The following is a 21,895-nucleotide window of genomic DNA, read 5'->3' as shown; positions in this document are numbered from 1 at the left end:
ACACTTGGGAAACGGCACCACAACATTGTTCTTTTTGGTAAATCTTGGTATCAATTGAGATGTTATAGTGATCAATAGTAGAGGAAATGGGAAGATATTATCTGCACATAAGGCCTTAACTGGAATATGGAATTCAATTTTGGTCACCTCAGCAACAGATGGATTTGAATGAGAATGAGAAAGTTCAAATACCAGCAACATGGAAGATGAAGAAATTATATTGAGACACTAAAAAGACTAAGGATATTCACTATGCAAAGAGGCTAAGGATAAAGTATTCTATGCATGAGGCAATGCAAGATAAACAGTAGGGCCAAAAGGCATAAGCTAAGTTTGATTAAAATAAATGTACTTATATATCAAGAGAATCACTTTTTACAATCTAGGTGATAATCTTTTTAAACAATCTACCATTAGATCCAATTGAGGAATCTTTCAGAGGTTTTTAAATTTTCTTAGATGTAGCATTAATATGAAAATATCAAGAAACACAGGGATGCATAAATAGAAAGGCAAGTGTCTATGATATTCAGTTTTGAATATGATGGATGGAATAATGGTTTTATTAGTCTAAAAACCTATTCATCATCATCAAGTCACCCTGAATTCATCTTGAAGCAGCTTGTTTCCAACATAAAACGAATATTTTGCTCAGTTTAGTAATCACATACCTTATTTTTCACATACTATATGTTTTTCAAAGAAATGTTTCTCTAGCACTTGATGTAGGTGATCCTCTTGCCTAAGATTTATACACATTTCATTAACTTTATGAACATAAGATACACATAAAAACTAGGGTAAATTAATCAGTATTAGGGTCTGTAGACAACATTAAAAAAAACAAAAAGCTCAGTGTAAGCAATTAGTACACAAATTCTCAGTTATACAGTTTAATATTCATAAAAGTCAAATATATAAAGCCAACAATTAAAACAAAATCATATTAAGTTACAGTCACCATAAAGCAAGTACCATTAAATACATTCAAGATTTTTTTTTTACATCTATCTATACATTATGGGTACAAAGGCAGTTAGCAACATAAGGACAGATTTTTTCCTCCACTTTCGAAAAAGAATTTAGCTAAGAAAAAAAGCCAAAATAAGGACACAGTAAATAGTGCTGATTAGTGGGGATGCCTGAATTTTAAATGCCAAAACTAATGTTGGCTAAATTGAGAAAAACCCCAAACCCATCAGATTACTAATTAGAACAAAACATTCTAAAATTCAAGTGTAAAAGCAATGGGAAATGTGTGTTTGAAAAAAACATCTTGGTAGAATTCCTGAGTAACAGAAGTATTCTGTTTGTTGAGTTACTACTACCACTTTGTGTATTTTCTCTTCTAGTTTAACCTAGCGAGCTACTAACACAATTAAGAATTGGTGATGTCCAAGTACTAACGTCCAAAGACTACAAATAAAAGATACGGTGTGCTAAAAAAAAACAAAACAAAACCCAGTCTTTGGAAATGCCAGTTTGGTCACAGCTCATTCAGCTACCATTTAGTGTGTCCCTTACAATGTCATGACACTTACCACCAATGCTGAGACTCACTAATGCACAATATATGCATATCCAGTTGAAATTTACAAAAATCAGCGCTTAAGATTAACAGTGAGATTAAAACACATTACTTGTCACAGTGCAAAATTAAATGACATATGGTTTACAAATTATGAAAAAAATGAAAAGATTTCCAAGTTTAATTACAGGTGTTCTAAAATTGTACATCATATAGCACATACAAGAGAAAATAAAATAGTAGGCTAAGTGGAGTGAGTACCATAAACTGATTTTTTTTGGGAAAAGGGAAAATCTAGTTACCCAGCAAGATCAAGAAGAGGGGATGTCTCGCAATAATGTTTAAGCAAATCCAGAGAGTAGCAAAGAGAACCACGGCACATAGTTATTACTGTGTTTTGGTGTTTCCAGCATCACTTTAGAAGTACGAGGCAATGTCTACACAGGTTATGCTCTTAAAACAAAATTATTTGTAGAGTACTCTTTCAAATGGGTTATTTAGGCCTGCTTTCTAATTATAAAGACTGGGATTATTATCTAATGGGCAAACCTTTCATGCCATTTGAAAATTAATGATCAAAACAAACAGGAGTGGAAAATTCAGCCTTCATGCATGGTAAAGATAGACTTTTCTTTTTTATCCATCTTCCAACTCCTACTCTACCTCCCAAGTATTCCAGCATTTGAATAGCAGGAGAACCTGGTTGTACCCTAATGAAAAAGGGGGGACAAAAAGCATGCATTTCTTCAACAAAAGGGAGTTTTATTTGCAAATGGGCATTATAGCCATGAGTACAAGAAGAATATGCCTCCACAATCCATTTGTAATACTTTGCTTGAATGTCAGCTCTCAGTTTGCACAAAGAACAAGTGTTATCACTGCATTCCGCCACTTACTGGTGTGGGCAGTTCAAATGCACACTTCATGTTCCCTAGCAGTGCACGAGATAGCTAGGGGCGGGCAGGAATGGATAACTGCCGCCTAAAAAAACGACCCTGTCAGACCCTGCAATTCCTGCATGGCACTTAAATTACTCAAAATCTCAATGGTGCAAACATCTCTGAAGTGTCTTTAAAACAATGTCAGTCACATATAGTTCATCAACCTTGCCACAAAAGCAGGCTGTGAAATTATTTCCCAGCATAATCTGAAGGAGGCAGTACATATAGTTTTTTTTTTTGCTTTAAAAAATTGTTTCTTAAAAGTTATCTTTTGGGGACTGAATCACAAAGGACTTTTCCCCAGTCTCTTATGGAAAAAAAACTTTTAGCAAATACGACCCTTCAAGTGAAGGCTGCAAACCTTACCTTTACTACAGACTATTAACAAATATGATGAAATACTGCATCTATAATTTTTGAAACACTATTTAGTTGAAAAACATGTTATGTCTATGGCACTTGTTGAATATTTCCTGAACTGAAGGCTCCCTGAAAAATATCCCTCAGGATATGTTCTGATTACCACAAGTTTCTCATTTCTGGGACCAGTAGTAGATTGCACAAGCAATGGATTTCAGTGGCAGAGCAGAGATTTGTCCCGACTCTACCACTTCCCAGCACAAAAAACACTTTCCTTAGTGCACACATCAAAAATACGTAACATATATTTAGTGACCTGGTCATAATACTTTTCCTTTATTTGCTCTGCAGGCACAGGTTTTTCTACCACTACTACTATCAATCATCTAAAGCACGATCGGACATATACAGCACTGCACAGATAGATGCACATTATGATACAGTCCCTGCTCTGTGGAGCTTACAATCTAGACAAAACACACACACAGAAAACTACTAAGAAGCTTTGGGTTAAAATGAACAAGGCCATGATTGTAAAGATCCAGAACCAGGAGGGTTTTTAGGTGGGATTAATAGAGGAAATGTATTAATTATTCCAAGTCATTCTGCTTGTTCATAAACCCCATCCATTTCACAGAGTATGGGAATAAACTAATGGAGGCCCAAAGCCGGATATCTGAATTATCCGAAATGAAGAGGTGCTAAGCCACTCTGAGCTAAACTAATTCACTACTGATTAAGAAACACATCCACCGCCACAGTTTTCACCAGTTAAATAACTACCACAAAAATGCTATTTCTTCCCATTATAGATTAGATAACTGCTGGTTGTTGATTCCTCTGTGGGTAGAACATAATACTATTTTGCACTGCTTCCATGAGCTGGGAAGAGCGGCCCTTTTCGGACTTGCTGGAGCTGTGAGCATAGCTCTTACCACTAGCAGATCCTACGATTCTTTCTATTGCTGGGGGCTCAGGAATCTTCTCATTTTATTACACTATTAAATGAGTATGTCAGTCGACTGAACTGCCTTCTGCAGTGATAAGCCAAGAAAAAGCATCGCCTTTCACAGACACTGAACTGCAAAGACATTTTAATAATGCTGCAGAAATAAATACCTCAATCTGATATCGCCAACAAATACATCAGAATGAAGTCTACCCCATTTCACTTTGTTTCCAGTTAATATGAGACCTGACATATATAGATCTACATCTCTACAATAGCTCCGGTATCCCAGCTTACAACCTTTCAAAGATAATGGTCATTTTATTCTGGAACATTAAGGTGCTCCAGTTTTTAACAGGAACTGGGAATAGAGTTTTTAGCCTGTCAGATAATCAAGTGGAGCTCTAAATCACAACTCCTGTCACTTCTTAAGGGGAAATTTGTGGGGTGCATGAAGGATTAATAAATAACGGCAGAGGGAATTGCAGGAGAACATCTGCTAGGGAATGACTCTGGAGTAATACCTCAGTTACTGAGACTAAGGCTGTTCTGACAGAGACTGCTCCGTCCAGCAATGGTGCATGAGTGATGCATCTATTTTACCCCCCAAAAAATAAAAAGACGTTTTCTTAAATCAAAGATTCCCAGTCTTCCTAAAAGGTAGGTAAACTGAATCAACAACAAAGCAAGTAAGAATAAAGAGCAAAATGCATGCGGTGCTGGATGACGGCACTTGCAAAACAAACCATTGAAGGAAATAATGTTTGTTAAATGGTTTGTAACCATGTCATGGCCCTGTTCCAAAGAACAGGGGAAGCAGTGTTTAAGGAAATAGTGATGCTCTTACCAAACTGTAGAAGCATCAGGAAGAGGTGGCAACATTCTCGTAATATAGAAAGAAGCACATCACAATTAAAAAAAAAAATAATAATTTCTGAGCGAAAACGTTCTGCATGCAAACGTACAGTGCAAGCATTTATATTTATGAGCGCAAACCCAATACTAGGACAAGATCACTTTTTCAAGACATAGAAAATATTTGCATCGCAGGAGCAACAGTTCTTCACTGCAGTGATTACTTGGTCTGCAAGGCAAATGCTTCACTTTTAGCCTCTTCCAAAAGCCTACGAGACAAATGTTAGTCTGAAGAGTAAGAAGAGATTAAAGCCTGCCGTTGCGATGTTTTACAAAAATCCTTCACAATGTCTCAGAACTTCTTGGGGGAAACCTCCAGAGCCACACCTTAGAATGCTCTCCTGCATGCTAGCCAGCCCAAGAGAGAATGCACCAACAAATCAACGTTGACTGACTATGCCATTTTGTTTCATTGTACCACCAGTGCATAGAATACCTCCATGCTGGATATGCCATTCTTTGGTTTCTGGTGGTTCCCTAGTTCATTTTGTTTTCCTTCCCCTCCCTCCCACCCAACCGTTTTTTCCACCCCTATTATTATTACTAATTGCAGCTATTTTGGTCTTTATTCCTCAGAGCTCACCTTTCCAGATCCCCTTCTGGGACGCTCTCTTTCACCTCCAAAGAATCTGCCCAGCGAGTCAAGCAGACCCGAGTCTCTGTGCCTCCCGTGGGCTCCGTGGCCATGCCTAGAGTGATCCGAGGTGCTGGCTGTTGCCATTTGTTTTGTTCCGTGCCTGTGAGAGGATAGTTTGTGTGTTGCCATCAAATCAGAGTCCTCACAAGTTGCTCCGCTGTCCTCTGGGATGGTTTGAAGCTCATCTGACTCCGAGGGCCGGTCTTTGAAGGTGTTGTCCTCCCTACCTGGTGCATCTCGGGAAAAGAGGCGGGTCAAGTGGGGGCGACCAGAAGAGGCAGCTGGGTTGGCTTCTGTCCAGGCATTCTTCGAATCTGCTGTGCTCGTGGAGTCTGTCACCGCTGGGTTCTTAGAGGAGGTCCCATTGTTCTGGTTCACATCTGCCTCTCCTGCAAACAACAAGGATGAGATATGAATGCAAGTCTGTGAAAAAATACATAGCACTGGAACAATGCTGCTTTCTGTTACTAGCGATGAGATGCTCATTTCATGCACAATCCATGGAATATGGATATACTGCATTCCCTCCCAAAGCTCCTTTTCCAAATCTCCATGCATAAGGACTCAGCAGGGGCACTTAAGCTGAAAGCTGGCAGTAATTTTAAAACTTCGGCAGCACTTGGTGAATGTTGCAAGAAGAACATTTGGAAACAGCAGTTTAAGAAAAACTGAGGATAGTGGTAGGCATGTGCATTAATGCCTACCTCCCAAAAAGTTCCACATTGTTAAGACTATTTACAAGTCACATCTGCTTGGAATCTGAATACTCTTCTTGAAATATAGATATAGATATCTATATCTCCAAATCTTGGGATATCATTTTTCTTAAACTTGTCTTCACCTTATTCCTCAGATTCACTTTTTAGTAACTGTATTCTTGGTTTCTAAAAGTCTAACAAGTTCAAACTTCTAGTTCTATTTGTGGTCTAGCCTTTGCAGGTTTGAAAGAGGTGTAAACCATTACAGCTTATTCAGTAATCTACAAATCATACCACTGCTCCCCAGGTACAAGTTTTTCCTTTCTTTCCTACTATTTTTATCTTTATAGGTTTCTTTATTTGCAGAGTGAGCCTGCCATTTAATCATCTCACCCCTGGCACATGCCCCTGAAGGAAGCACACCGAATCACGTTAAGTGATCCGAGTGGACATCTTGTCCTCTTAAGTAAGAGGACACAAATAACATTTCACAACTCATAAGCCCTACTCCTTAGAGCTCATGCATTACTGTCCTACTGTGGTACTTAAAACATCCACATTTTTATACTTTATTCTCTCTTCTGGAAATGATTTGAGGTCTACTGAGTTTGTGATATAAAGAAAATGACCGCACTATTAAAAGCACACCTCAACTGACAACTTAGATTTTTAGTCGCTTCTCTTTTTGTTAGAGCTGAGATGGTGCTGGCACTTAGTGACAGGTAATTAAAACTGAAAATCAACATGCAGTGAAGTAGTCCCTTGGAAAGATGTTGCAAATCAATCTTTGGATTATTTGTATTATAAGCAATTAATTCTCCTTGCAAACTTATGGGAAGAGAACAGAGTGAGCTTGGAACAATGTCTGCTTGTGCTCTTCAATGCAGGAAACTACTTAACCTCATACATACATACATACATATATATGTATGTATGTATCTTAAAAACAAGTAAATGAGAATTCAAGCTAATAATTTACATTAAATACAACTCTCACTCTAACATACAGCAATTTGTTAGCTTACATAAAAGATGAAATTATTCTCCCAACAAGTAAAAACCCAAACAACCGGCCCAGAAGGCATTAGCATTCCCTACATTCACATTTTTCATTCCAAAGGAAAACATTTTTCTACTCTGACCTGATAGCACTCAGTTTATCTCCCTTCTGTTAAACAGAGAGTGGACTCTGCAGACGTTACAGCACAGGCAGAGAAAAGCAGCTAGGAGCAGCGTACCACAGCAATGAATGGGCTGTTGGCTAGCAACCAGAGAGCTTGGAGAGTGAGGTAATCATAATCAGAGGTGAAATCTGTGTTTGTATGCCAGAGATGAGAAAACCCAAAATGAAGAAAGAGAGAGGGACTCATTTTTCAAAGAACAAAAAAAAATCTGTATTATGATTTGGAGAATGAATGTAGATGTGGCAGAGTTATGATCTTACCATCACTAGACAGATGTTCAAAGGCTTCATTTATATTAAGGTGGACAGTGCTCCCAGATTTTAATATTTCAGATGACTTTTACCAATAATCATATTGAGATCCATATTCCGTCTGTGTCCGGATAGCAAAGTTAACCGCACTATTGAATATAGTCAACTATCAAAGTTAGCTGGGTAACTATCTGGTTAACTTTGGGCAGCTTCTTTGATCCAACCAGATTTAGCCAGCTATGCTATCCGGCTAACTCTGAATATCGGAGCTAGCCAGACAGCTTAGCTGGATAATGTAACTCTCCCCAAAATCCACCCAGCAGGCCCCTAAGTTATCTAGCTAACAGGCCGATACAGTACAGAGCGCTCCGACGGAGCGCGCTGTTAGCCTGCTCTTGGACGCGCGTTTTCCCTTACCCCTTATTCAGTAAGGGGAGGAAAACGCGCGTCCAACCCACGGCACCTAATAGCGCCCTCAACATGCAAATGCATGTTGAGGGCGCTATTAGGTATGCGCGCGCGATTCAGAAAGAAAAATGTGCAGCCAAGCCGCACATTTTACTTTCAGAAATTAGCGCCGACCTTAATTTCTTCGGGCACCGGGAAAGTGCACAGAAAAGCAGTAAAAACTGCTTTTCTGTGCACCCGCCGACTTAATATCATAGCGATATTAAGTCAGAAGTCCCGAAGTGTCCCTAGCGCCTCTTTTTACCGCCGGGCCTAATTTAAATAAATTAACTTACTGTATCGTGCGCACAGGAGAGTGGCCTGTGCGTGGGCCGGGAGAGCAGGCGCTCGCCCCCTCTCCCGCGTTTTTCACTGTATCGGCCCGTGTATTTGGCGGTAAGTGCTGAAATATTCATTTAGCTGGATAACCTCTGAGTTATCGGGCTAAATGCCTCTGAATATGGAGCTCATTTTATTTTGGGAAACAAAACGGCAGCTGTTTATCAAGCTCATCCCTCTCTGCATACACACACTTCAAATCCACAGAAACAAGACAGACCCTGGCAAAGGAGGACCATTTGGTCCAACTAATCTGCGTGCTGTGTCTCCATGGATCCTACTCAGTCTCTAGCCTCCTCTTTCCCTTAGACTGCCCCTAAGATCTGTTTCTGTACCAAGAACATTTCAATTCTCTGCTGGCTCCTACCAGTCTGGTCAAGCTGTCTTCATTCATTCATTCATTCTTCGTAAAAGACTATTTTTTTGCATCTCACTGCAGTTTGATGTCCTTACTCGTCTCATTCTATAGAAAATGATGTATTTTAGTACTTTACTGAAAACTAATACAAATGTTTGTACTAAATCTCTCCATGTAAGGCTGATAATGCAGGCAGTGCACTATTTGGTGGCCCTGCTTTCTCATGGGCCTATTTTTATGCTTTTCAGTTTGCATTTTCTTTCTTCTTCTTTATTTTTATTTTGGGGGGGGAGGGGAGTCTACTTTGAATTTTGGGCTCTTTTTTCTCGTTTGCTGCTCTTTACCACCCCTAAGACTCTGTCAAGCTCTCTCTTTGTCCAGCCTCTTCCTCCCTTACTGTTTCTTTCCTACTTCATTCCAATCTCCCTGACCCTTTCCCTTCAAAGCCTGCTCGCTGCTCCAGGAGTTCTCAACCCAGTCAAGGGACACATTCTAGCCCGTCAGGTTTCAAGGTATCTACCATGAACCTACATGACATACATTTGCATGCAATGGAGACAGTGCCTGCAAATCTGTCTCATGAATATAGGGAGGATAACTTTCAAAACTGCTTGAGCGCGCCCACACAGGTGTACATATGGATGGGTGCACAGCAATTTACTGTATTTTAGAATCTGCACGCAAACGATGTGCGTAGATTATAAAATAAGAGTACATATGCATGCATGCTTGCTTATGTATATAAAAATCACGACCTGCACAAGTTTGGACTTATCCAGATAAGTTCTGATTTATGCAGCTAAGAGGTGGCACTTATCTGTTCATCTAAGTAGCACTTTCTCGACCTATTTGGGAATGTAAGATAGTCGGAAAAGTTATTAAAAAAAAAAAAGTGCTTATCTGATTAAGTTCACATTTGTCTGTCTAAACAGTGGTAAAGGTGCTACATAGCTGGGTAAGTCAGAATTTAGCTGGATAAGTGTGTGCAAATGATGTATGGGTATTTGTACTTCGAATTTTGAAGGGATATGAGAATCAATTTTACTCACATTATTTAGATGCATTTACCCTCTGTAAGTCGGGTTTTACAAGTATAAGTCACGGTATTTTCTAAAATGCACGCAGCAATGAAATTAAATGTTTTACCAATAAGTCTACCAGTTCGTCCAGTCCATCTGCAGCTCGTGAAGACCCTTTTGGCTGTTCAGCCTGAACTCCCCCCATGGCACCATTTCACTTTTAAGATGATGATCATTTACACCAGACATTGAGGAGTAAATATATGCGAGTAAGACTTACACATGTCATACATATGAGGGTAATTTTCAAAGGAGTAAGCGCATAAATGCAACATACTATTATAGCAATTTTCAAAAGCCATTTACTCGTGTAAAGTTCACTTATTTGAGTAAATCCTATGGTCAATTCAATAGCATATATCGTAGCAATTTTCAAAAGCCCACATACTCGAGTAAATGCTTTTTAAAATCTGGCCCTGTGTATGTAAATATTGGCTCCTCCATGGAACAACCCTGGCCTGCCCCTTTTTTGTACACATAAATTTGCGGTTCCTGATTTATATGTGCTGCAGTTTTAAAAATAGCATATACTGGGGTATGTGCTCTTTTATGCATGCATGTGATACATTTTACGCACATGAGAAAAGGTGCATACCCCAACTACACTCTGTCTAGAATCAAAAAATGATGGGGCAAAGAAATCTCAAATGTCTAATATCTTTGTCCTTGAGAGGTCTTTATTTGTAGTTTTACACATATATCACAAGATACTGCAAGCTTATTTTGAGATACACGGTCCCCTGACATGGACAGTATTTCATACAACTGTGTCGGGAGGGACCAATAATCACAATTTTGCAAATGTTTGACTGTTAAGGGCAGAGACAACAGAGCCAAAAGTTAATAATATGTGAACCAGATACATCAGGGAAAACAGCACTTCTTTATATAAATGTTTTTACATCCAGTTTATCACATTTAAAGGTTCAAGCTGAAACAGAGTAGTGACACATCGGATGGCCTCTTTTGAACATTACTTCTTACTGTAGATATCCTGAAAACCCAGTTGGCTGGGTATGTCCCAAGGACTAAGTTGAGAACCACCCCCTAACTCCATATAAACTCACCTCCCAATCTCTGCAGGCAGCAGCATTGACTGCACATGGCTGCAGCTGCATCAGCCTTCTCTATGGCCTGGCAACTGCAACTCCATTGGCAGGATTTTTCTACCCCTGCTGCATAGTGTTTAAGAGTATTTCATTTTTAAATGGCACTCATTTTTTTTAATCATACTGCCAATAAGCAAAATTATTTTATTTTTATATATTTAACAAGTATATTTGATGTACTTAATATGTATTTGTTCTGTTATTTACTGCTTGTTTTATATGCCTGTGTATGTGTATTGTAATCCGCAATGATCCGTCTGTAGATTAGTGGACTATAAGCATTTTTAAAGAAATAAATATATGAAAAAATTTGGTGAATGTTAATTTTTTGTACTTACAAAGAGGTGAATTTTCAAAGGAGCTATGCATGTAAATGTAACGTACTATCGTAGCAATTTTCAAAAGCTATTTCCCTGTGTTATGTGCACTTAATGTGGGTAAAACCTATTGACAATTCAATGGCACATATTGTAGGCAATTCTCAAAAGCCCACTTTCATGGGTAAAGTGCATTGACACACGTAAAACCCAGTTTTAAACATTTAAATCTTTTGAAATCAGGCCCAAAGAGTGTTAAGATGTGTCCTATTAGTTATTACACTGTAATACAGAAAACAATAGTTTGTCCTTCATTTCAAAGTCATCAAATTTTTCCTTTTGTATTGGATAATCCCTGTCCCATGCAAATTGGTACTAATTAGACAAATTCCACATGTATATATTAAAAAAAGGATTTCATTGAACTAAAACCGTTTTCCAGCTTGGTAAGATTAATCTTGGCACTAAAAATGAATTGCACACACCTCTGATGACAATAATACACATCTTTTAGCTTTAGGTACAAAAACATTTTTCAAAACATAAGTATAATCTTCTCTGTCATAGCATACAGCATATGTGCTCTCTGCTATAGGGAACGTATGTATATCTTTATTCTCATTCATCCATTCATGCTTACGTAACTAATGTGCATTTTAATTTTGAAATATGTAGCTTTTTTGCACACACACACCTCCTCATCAGACATTAAGAATTTCAAGAGCATTTGCAGCATCACTATTATTCTTACTTGTGCGTTTATTTTATGGAGCTTTGTTCCACAATGGTTTCTCAAATTATTCTGAGCCTTAAACTGGTGAAACTGGTAAGAATACTGCTTTGGTGTTTTTACGATGGGGGAATTTAGTACTGGGAAAAGACATGATCAACCACCAGATCGATCAAACTCTATTCAGACTACCACGGCATTTGGGATGGCAGGAGTAAAATGAATTGCTTACCTGTAATTGTTCTTTGATGACAGTAGTACAATGAGCCACACAGATGAGTCATGACCTGTGTCACTGATTGATGAGGACACTTCCATTGCTTTTTGGGAAAGCTTTTGAGCATGCACAGGGGTTTCTTGCGCAACTGCCAGACCTACTGTTCTTCAGTTGCTTGTAGGGATATGTATTCAGTTAAAAACAAATGATAATCCAAACCAAAATGGCAATTTTGGGGGTTTTACCATGAAATGAGTGCCCAATCCCAACAAAAAGAAACAAAAATTGGGGGGTTATTCAGTTTTGGGAAATAGTGCGCCCTATTTGCAAACCATGTACACTAGTTCCTGAAAATGAAAAACATGAAGAAAAAAAAAAGGTAAAACATCCCCCAACATAAAAAAAAAACAAAACCAAAAGGACACAAAACAAATGTCTTTGCATATCTCTAGTGGCTTTTATAACAGCTAAACAGCTAATTTGTACAACTGGAATAAGAACAGGGAGGCAGGTGGCATATGTGCTATTATCAGGGAACAATTACAGAAAAACTTATATTTTGTCACGATGATCTATCTATGCTATTCATTGTGATTCCATACCTAAAGATGGTCTACAAATAAAAAAAGGGATCATCAAAGATATGAACAGTCAAAATACTTGAATTCATTTTATTTAATTTTTGTTTACAAAATATAAACCATGGAAAACATGAGCAAGAAACTCAAGCTGAAAACAATTAAAAACAGGCCCATGGAAGGTAGAAATTTAGCTCTACTCTGCAAAGAGGCCTTATAGGACAGACTGTCCAAACCTAGAATCCTGATAAGTTAAATGTGTAGACAGTTTCATATTGCATCTTTGCAAATCTTCTCAAAGGCGACAGATTTTAGTCTGGAAACCAATGTGGCCATGGCACTGACAGCATAGGCTTTGACATGTCCTTGTAGAGTCAAACCTATTAGGGCAATGGTTCCTATACCTGTCCTGGGGGACTCCCCAGCCAGTCGAGTTTTCAGGATGTCCACAATGAATATTCATGAGGTAAGTTTGCATACAATAGAGGCAATGAATGCAAATGTATTTTCTGGATATCCGCAACGAATATGCATGATATACATTTGCATGCATTGCTTCTATTGCATGCAAATGTATCTCATGCATATTCATTGCTGATGAATCTGTGCAGTTAAATCCACTCCAATGTCCAATGACACTGCAGAAGGTTTTAAGGAAGACTTAGATTTAAACAATTCCTGCATGAACCTGACAAGTAGAGGCTCTACAGAAAGAGGTTTCTCTTTTACAAAGTGGTGATATGCACAAATTACATTAAGGTAAGCCCTGACCGAGTGGTTTTCAAATCAGACTCAGAGCTGCAGAAGGGATTCAAACAGGTTTTCTGTGGTGCATGAGAACAATCTAGGGATCTGCCTTCAACCAAACGGCAAACCACCCCCATTTGAAACCATATGACTTTATGGTAGAATGCTTTCTAAAAGCCAGAAGGATCTTGGGCACTTCTGACAGACCAAGGCTATATGCTTCTATTTTTTCAACATCTGAACTCTGAGGGCTAGAAACTGGATATTGGGATGGCATAAGCAGCTTTGGTTCTGAGTTGTTAGGCTTGACAAAGATACTAGTGCAATGAGATTCATGATGGTTATTCTTCAGGAGAGGGAAATGTATCTATCGCTGACAATACAGAAATATAAAGATCATAGCCATATCACTTCTAAATTTTTCTGAAGTTTTTACTACGAAAAGTATAGGAGTGCTTCCCCCAACACAGAAAGAAAGTATCTGCTGCTAACCTGCCTTCTGATCTCTTCCAGGAGCAGCAGACTGGTATTTTCCAATTCTGAATTGTTACAAAAGATCCATCTTGAGAAGCCCTCACCTCAGGAAGAGACTCCCATAGCCTGATTAAGAGACCATTCACAAAGGCCCAGTAGGTGATTACAGAGCGTCTGCTATCTGCTTTTCCAACCAGATAAGTGGCTATTAGTTTTATTCCATGAATATAATCCAATCCCATACTTTGGCTGCTCCTCACAGGGTTGGTGCCTTGAGTGTCAAACATTTTTTTTTGGGGGGGGGGGGGGGGGGACGGGGGAGCGTTGGCAAAATCTCACCAGTGTGAGTCCCAGAGGGGTGCTGTGCCAGAGCACTTTTGCCCATAGGATGAAGTGCTGTGCTGGAACTGTCACCAGATGGCAAGCTGGAGGAGGAGATGCATGACAAAGTTCGCCTAGGGTGCCAAATATTCTTGCATTGGCCCTGGCTGAATGTGGGATCAGTGCTGAACGTGGGATCAATTCCTCTTTGCTCTTTCAGTTGACATAATTTCTTGGTTGCCGGTCTGAACTAGATGGATTTTGTTGGCCACTAGATTTCTTAATTAAGGACATTGGATGTGGACTTCCTCTATGCGAACTCTGCAGCCCAGTTTGGATACACCTGTAGTTGCTACAATTTGATGCTGAAGAATTTTGAATGGAAAGCTTTCAATCAGATAAAAGTGTGAGCATCCTGAGACCATTAGAAATTTAGGAGCCAATATTCAGTAAGCCGTTTAGTGGTATATTCAGCGGGATAAACGTCCCGCTGAATATACTAAAATCGTTTAAAGTTATCCAGCGTCCCATACCCAGCTAACTTTAAAACCTAACCTGCTATGTTTGAATATAGTTGGTTAGGTTTTAAAGTTAGCCAGCCTTGTGTGGCAGAATAATTTGCCATTTATCCAATATCTTTAAAAGATTTAGGGGTAAGTAGTGTTGCCAGTATCTCAGTATACTGAGATACTGAAATCAAAAGGACCATAGCTCCAGTGTATGCCTATCCCAGCTTAATATGTAAATAGATCTGTCTGGCCCTCTGCCCCTCAGCTCAAACATTACTGGCCCCTCTTCCCCTCCACACCCTTTTTCTCTGTTTTCATTTTAATATTTTCAATTTTGAGGACCCCAGAGTTCGACTACCCTCCCTCTGCAGTCTCAAACTACTTGTGAGAGCCTTCCATCCCCTCTGGACCCACCCACCCCACTCCCCGATGGCAAAAACACGCTTTGGGCATGCGTAGTATGGAGATGATCTGATGTACGACGTGCGGTGGTGCGTTTTGGGCATCCTTGAGGCGTTGGCCAGGATGCCGCTTGTGGTTTTTGGGAAGTGGTCGCATTAGAAATCATTTATGTGTCAAGGGAGTAGGTTTTAATACTAACAACTTCTGGAGAAGTGCGGTTTTGTCAATCCATCCATCGGGCACTGAAACATGGCTCTTTCATCAGGCCTTCCCGGATTAAATTTAGACAATTCCTTCCCCCTCCCCTCCCTCCTTTTTGTTCTCTTGTTTTTTTTTGTCTCCCTGTTCCTAAATATAAATCCAATGTAATCGTCTGAAACATGTAATCATGTAAATTTTGTATCTTTGTAAATCTTGTTCCACTTTCTTTTCTTCAATCCTTATTAGTTCTAGTTTGCTAGGCTCACTGTTCCCGAGCCTCCTTCTACATAGTTACTGGTTGTCCGCGTCCCCCTCCCCTGTTCCTTGTATTTTCCACCTTTTTGTTAAAATGTAAACCGATATGATGTGTATTTTAATGTCAGTATAGAAAAGCTGTTAAATAAATAAATAAATAAATAAGGAATTGAAGTTGGAAAGAGATTTACGGATTAAGTAGAAGTTAAGTTTTGTCATCTTGGGGTCTGGTAGGATTGGGAAAGTAATTGTGTAATGTGAGAGTGTATTAGAGAGTATGATATATAGCTATTGTTGGTAAAGTCATGTGTTATCGTTATAGGTTCTGCTTGGGATATGCTAATGCAGGATGCACATGTGAAACAAGGCTGAGAGAAAGCTAAGTACTCATTGAGATTCTGCCCATGCCATTTGGAAGTATATATATAAAACGTTGGAAAAGAAGATTAGAGATTGATTAACCTTTGGGACAATGCGGAGGGTCCATTTAAAGTAATTCATTCGAATATAGGTTTGGTAAGTGTAAGAAAGTTGTAAGGATAATGTGTCTTTATATTTACGGTATATGGTTCATGTTTAAAGTGAGAATTTATGGGTTGTTTTTCCAGATGGTAAATATCCCCCTGACGAAGCTGGTAACAGAGAAACAAGGGCCTCTTGTAGGGGTTATACCGTGGTTAAAGGTGAAGCACTGTCTCTAGTTTTTATGAAGGAAGAGGCACACAGTGAAGAAGATTAAATGAAGACAGTATAAATCTTAATGAGCTTCATACAACAGATGCACATGCATATTGATGGTATAAGATTAACACAATAGCATGGGAGTTATGGTTAAAGAGTAGCGTGCAGTGAAATAATTGTGCTATTGTTTTGAAACATTTACAGAGTTGTAAGTGGTGCTATAAGCCACAGGATGTATATACACACACGTGCTCTGTTGTATTTTGAAAAATCTGTTTGAGATTGTAACTTCACTGTCGTGTTCAATTTTAATAGTGTGAATGTGTGAGTGAGTTTTATGACACACTTTTTATGTGATTTGGTGAAAAGTTTTGATAATAAAGATTTGTAACCTCTTATATGGTCTATGTATAGTTTACATTAGTGTTGAGAGGGTGGTAAAACATCACCCAACATGTGTACCTTATACGGTTTCCCAAAAAGACATCCCTGCCAGGAGAAAGGTCTCACTCACCCACTCCTGGTGGTGCCAGCACTGTATCTAGTAGTCAATGCTGGAAGTGTAAAAAACTATGCTCAGGGATAACAACCCCTCCCTGGAATGCCCCCTTTTTATCTGGCTGAATTATAGCTGGATAAGAAGTTATCCAGCTATAATTTAACTGGATGAGTGGCTGAATATGCCCATTTTGCCATTTAGATGGATATCTTTTGAGTTATCAGTCTAAATTGCTTTTGAATATTAGAGATGTGAATTGGGTGCCGGAATCGGTTCCAGGATTGTGGATCTGCGGGAAATTCCGTTTCCCATGGGTCCGGATGGTTTTTGTTTTTGGCTGTATCGAGCCGAAAAAAACAAAACAAAACACCCCGACTCTTTAAATAGAATTATTTAGAATCCCCCAACCTCCCAACCCCCCCCCCAAACTTTCCTAAAGTACCTGGTGGTCCAGCGGGGGTCCCAGGAGCGATCTCCCACTCTCGGGCCGTCGGCTGCCAGTGGCCCTTTGCCCTTACCATGTGACAGGGGCTATTGGTGCCATTGGCCAGCCCCTATCACATAGTAGGAGCAATGGATGGCCCATTTTTTAAGATGGTGCTGGCTGTTCATTGCTCCTACCATGTGACAGGGGCCGGCCAATGGCACCAATAGCCCCTGTCACATGGTAAGGGCAAAGGGCCACCGGTACCATTTTGTTTACTGGCAGCCAACAGCCCGAGAGTGGGAGATCGCTCCCGGGACCCCTGCTGGACCACCAGGTACTTTAGGAAAGTTTTAGGGGGGGTGAGTTGGGAGGGTGGGGGATTGTAAATAGTTAGATCTAAAGGGTCGTGGTGGGTTTGGGTTTTTTTTTTCTTTGTGCCCTTTCTCCCCCCCCCCCCACAAATGATAAGAAACACAAGGATTTCGTGGGGTTTTCCTATTGTTTTTGGGGACCCCCGATACTTGACAGATTAGAAAATATCGTATGATATTTTCATCTGTCAAAAAAATAATGCACATCCCTATTGAATATAGGCCTCTTAGGGTCCATTTAGGACTGCCTCACACAGGATGTGCCATTGGGGATAAGTATATGGTTGCATATATGAAGCATGATGATATCTGTTGATTCTGAATTATCTTTTTTGAAGCTATAATGTCCTGGGCACTCTGTTCTGGGAGATAAGTCATGGTAATGCCTAGCAGAGCCACAATGAATTCTAATAGGAGCAAAAGGTGGAGCTATCATTTGTAAAAGTTATCAGACTTAAATGACTGTATCACTTATACAATTTTATAAAATGATCCTTCCACTACACCTGGCAAAAAGGCAGGACATATTTGAAGTACTGAACCCCACCACATATCGGAGACTGCAATAAACCTCTATATAACTGACAGTCAGTCTGATACAATTAAGGCCTGGGTGAACTCTTAATTTAGCAAAGATAGCATAAGTTAGTGAATGGTGGGAGGATCCATTCATATGCAAACCCTTCCTTTGAGGGGGGTCTGGCATGGCCATCTCCCTGAGAGTCTATATAGCAGTTCTATACAGAGGAGCTCGGGAGGCAGGCCCTAATGGCTTGCTGAGAGTTAGGAGGTAGTGAACTTTTTCCTGAGTTGTTTTCCAGTGCCAGTCAGAGAAGCCAGGCAAACCCTGCCTGTAGATACTTAAGAGGACTGAGATGGTTTTCCTTATTCAGTCCACTCCTTGGCTGGTTAGGATTTCTCCCTCTGGGTATTTTTTTGCTGTTAAGATTTTAAGTGGTAGGAGTCTTGAGAGCCTATACACACCGCCTCGGCCCTGGGCATGGGGAACGCTGTGTCTGGGGCTGTGCAGGTTAGGGAAAACCTGCACTCCATACTCGCCACAAGGACGGAGGAGTCAGTGACCTGCTGCAAGGAGGAACTCCGGTGTTAGTTTCTGTTGAAGGGAAAACGTTTTTGAGTTCAAGATCCAGGGAGGAAGTTTTGGCTTCCCCTTCCTTCCTCTCTGAAGCAAAGAGCTGCTTGCTTCAAGGGGATCCCTCCCATTAGGGATCTAGAAAGACAAGATAGAGTTATGTAAGAATTAAAGAGATCCAGAAGATCTGCTAACCGTGAGTGAGAGAAACCATCAATCACTGAGGACATCCTTTTGGTGATTTTAACCCCTAGGGAGAGAAAGATTTACTCTCTGTGCCATAGATTATTTACTATTTTTGCCAGACTGGAAGGGGTTTTTGACCAGCTTAATAATAGAAGGGACTAGGGGGCATTCCATGAAGTTAGCAAGTAACACATTTAAGACTAATCGGAGAAAATTCTTTTTCACTCAACGCACAATAAAGCTCTGGAATTTGTTGCCAGAGGAGGTGGTTAGTGCAGTTAGTATAGCTGGGTTCAAAAAAGGTTTGGATAAGTTCTTGGAGGAGAAGTCCATTAACGGCTATTAATCAAGTTTACTTAGGGAATAGCCACTGCTATTAATTGCATCAGTAGCTTGGGTTCTTCTTAGTGTTTGGGTAATTGCCAGGTTCTTGTGGCCTGGTTTTGGCCTCTGTTGGAAACAGGATGCTGGGCTTGATGGACCCTTGGTCTCTCCTGTAGTGTGATAGATTTGACCAGATAGGCTTGCAAAAGAGACAAGGAGATTTCCAACCTTAGTAAGTTCTAGTGGAGAGCATGCCTGAATGTCATTTTGGGATGGCAATTTGGAAAAATTTCCAGTGGAGTAGTCATCAACCATACTTGATAATCTTAAGAACTCAGCTGTCCGATATTACCGTAGGCTAACCATTGTCTGAAATTTCTCACTCTCATCATAGGGAAAACTATTGCCATTTGAACTAGAAAACTGATAATCTCTTCTAACTTAATTCAAAAACCCTAGTTTTATCTGGGTGGCTGTGAAGGACACAGAATCCTTTTGCTTGTGCTGGCAGTCTTTTATAATGCTGTCCATTGAGGATGAGAGGATCTGTGGAATTGCCTTTCTTGAGCATAAACAGAGTTTCTCTAGGAGTCCACTCAAATTTCAGGAGGTGTACAAGGCAGGGCACAAGTGAAGGTAGAGAGAGTTTGGAGAGTGGTGTCTTCGTACTTGATAAAGTCTACAGGTTCCTTCAATTAATCTCCAATGGGATTGTCTTCCAAGCATTACTCATCAGCAGTCCTGTCTTGTATGTATTAGATGCCTAAAACCTACATCCACACTATTATATGAGCATTTAGACCAGGGCAGAGGCTTTCTTTGCTTTCTTGAAGTTGAACAGAATAGGGACATCTCACTCCTCCCCCTTGTAGCCAATTTCATTCCTCGTTTCTCTCAAGGGAGAAACTAGGCAAACATCTATGCTTCATTCTACAGAGTGTGCACGTAATTGGATCTGGTAGTCTGTTACATGGGAAGACAGCACAGTGTTCTGCAAAAACCAATAAAGTCCGAAGAACTCGGCTTATGGTTTGGTGGGGCAAAATGCATGTCTCTCCAGCTTCTTGGATCTCTCGAGAGTTGATTCAACCATGTTATGATATGGGGGTTGGATTTTATGGTGGCTAGATATTTAACACTAACGTAATCCAGAAATAAAATATTTAAATTTAAATTTTAAATTTAAATTTAACTTTTGACTGATGATTATATATAAGGCAGAGTTTTAAAGTGTTCTACTATACGATGAAGCCTATTATGATGGTCATACTCTAATCCTTGCATCTTATATCAATACTTTATTTCTGGATTACATTGGTTTTTATTTTTATAGTGTATGATTTTCCAATGATCCTCATGTAAAAAGGTCGTCCTGTGCACAAGTCAGAAAGGGCTAGATATTTAATCCAAGACCTGGTTTGATTCAATACTTCCTGTCCACTTTCTTGTTCAAAGGAAGCACCAAGTGTGGATGTTCTCATGTCATCTTCATGGTGTCCTGTAGGAGAGGGTCTAAATGCATTGCTATCAGCTCCTTAACTGAATCCAGATACTTTAGGAAGTGGAGAAGAAATGTTCTGAGCTCTCCTGGGTCCTACAAATTAAAAGTGTTGTTTTAGCCATTTTCTGAATAAAGCTCGGGAAGGAAATGTCCTTCAGTGGAGAACTGCTTTCCTGCAGGCTGTGAAATGAGTTCCAAGATGGGGTTTGGAGAGTAGTCTTTTAAAAAAAAAAAATAAATCAGAAATTTCAAGGTATGCAATATCTGATATAAGCTTAGCACCATCTTGTATAGAAAAATTCTTGCAAGAAATTGTACTCTTACTATTTCTAAGGAGAAAATGTATAATATTGTAACATTTCTGGTATACAAAGTTATAACAAACTCAAGCAAAAAGAAAAAAACAATACAGATATTGTATTTAATTAGATGCATTAACAAAACACCAGAGCATCTGCATACTAATATTTTTATAACAGTTGTGCTTTGTGTCACTGAGCAGAGTTATCTGTGGGCAACAAAGAAGGTTATTTGTGCTACAAATGTAGCTTTTCTTGATGCATAAGCAGTGTGTGTTACAAAGTCTTTTTCTGTACTCTACAATAATGCAAGCCTCCCTTTTTAGAGCTTCTATTAAAAACTCATCTTCAACTGGTAGCATTTAGCTTCATATTCCTACTTTAAAAAAAAGCAACTACAGATAGTTCATCACATTTATACTTTCTCCCAATAATTGTATCTTCTATTTTATCATATTATGTAGGAAAATAGAAAAATATTTTGTGTAAATCAATTTCTAGGTTTAATTACTGTGATCTGAATGAAAAATGATTGTACTGCTGCTCATCAGATAAGAACATAAGAACATAAGAAAATGCCAAACTGGGTCAGACCAAGAGTCCATCAAGCCCAGCATCCTGTTTCCAACAGTGGCCAATCCAGGCCATAAGAACATATTCTTGATTTCTCATCCATCCCTCTCCTGTCCTTGAATACTTTGCTTGCAATACTAATGCTAACTGCCATGTGCTCTTATACCACTCCCATTAGGGGCTTTAGCAAGTAAAGCGTTAATTGCAGATACAACAAAACAGAGGAAAATCTTGCATGGGTCTGGACTGAGGTGTCTATCAAGCAATGCTCTAGTATGCATTCAAAGAAAGTAGAAGGGTGGCGAAATATCCATCTTTTTTTAAAATTAAATTTAAACCAGATTTTGTAAAAAAAAAAAAAAAAAAAAAAAGTTTAGTTTAAAATGATGGTGATT

The 21,895-nt window shown here is 39.4% G+C and overlaps 1 protein-coding gene across 7 annotated transcripts in view; it reads right to left on the bottom strand.

Moving 5' to 3' along the window:
- MBP (myelin basic protein) overlaps positions 1-21,895 on the bottom strand; it is a 459,476-nt gene that overhangs the window by 73,373 nt on the left and 364,208 nt on the right. For all 7 annotated transcript variants that reach the window (XM_029590845.1, XM_029590844.1, XM_029590841.1 and 4 more), the window contains one exon: positions 5,277-5,719. In XM_029590845.1, the coding sequence (XP_029446705.1) occupies positions 5,277-5,719 (443 nt within the window). The remainder of the gene's footprint in view (positions 1-5,276; positions 5,720-21,895) is intronic.

The sequence above is a fragment of the Rhinatrema bivittatum genome, chromosome 2, assembly GCF_901001135.1.
Source record: "Rhinatrema bivittatum chromosome 2, aRhiBiv1.1, whole genome shotgun sequence".
Lineage (NCBI taxonomy): Eukaryota > Metazoa > Chordata > Amphibia > Gymnophiona > Rhinatrematidae > Rhinatrema > Rhinatrema bivittatum.
Note: the sequence above shows the minus strand (reverse complement) of the source record. Positions and strands in the feature narration are given on the sequence as shown.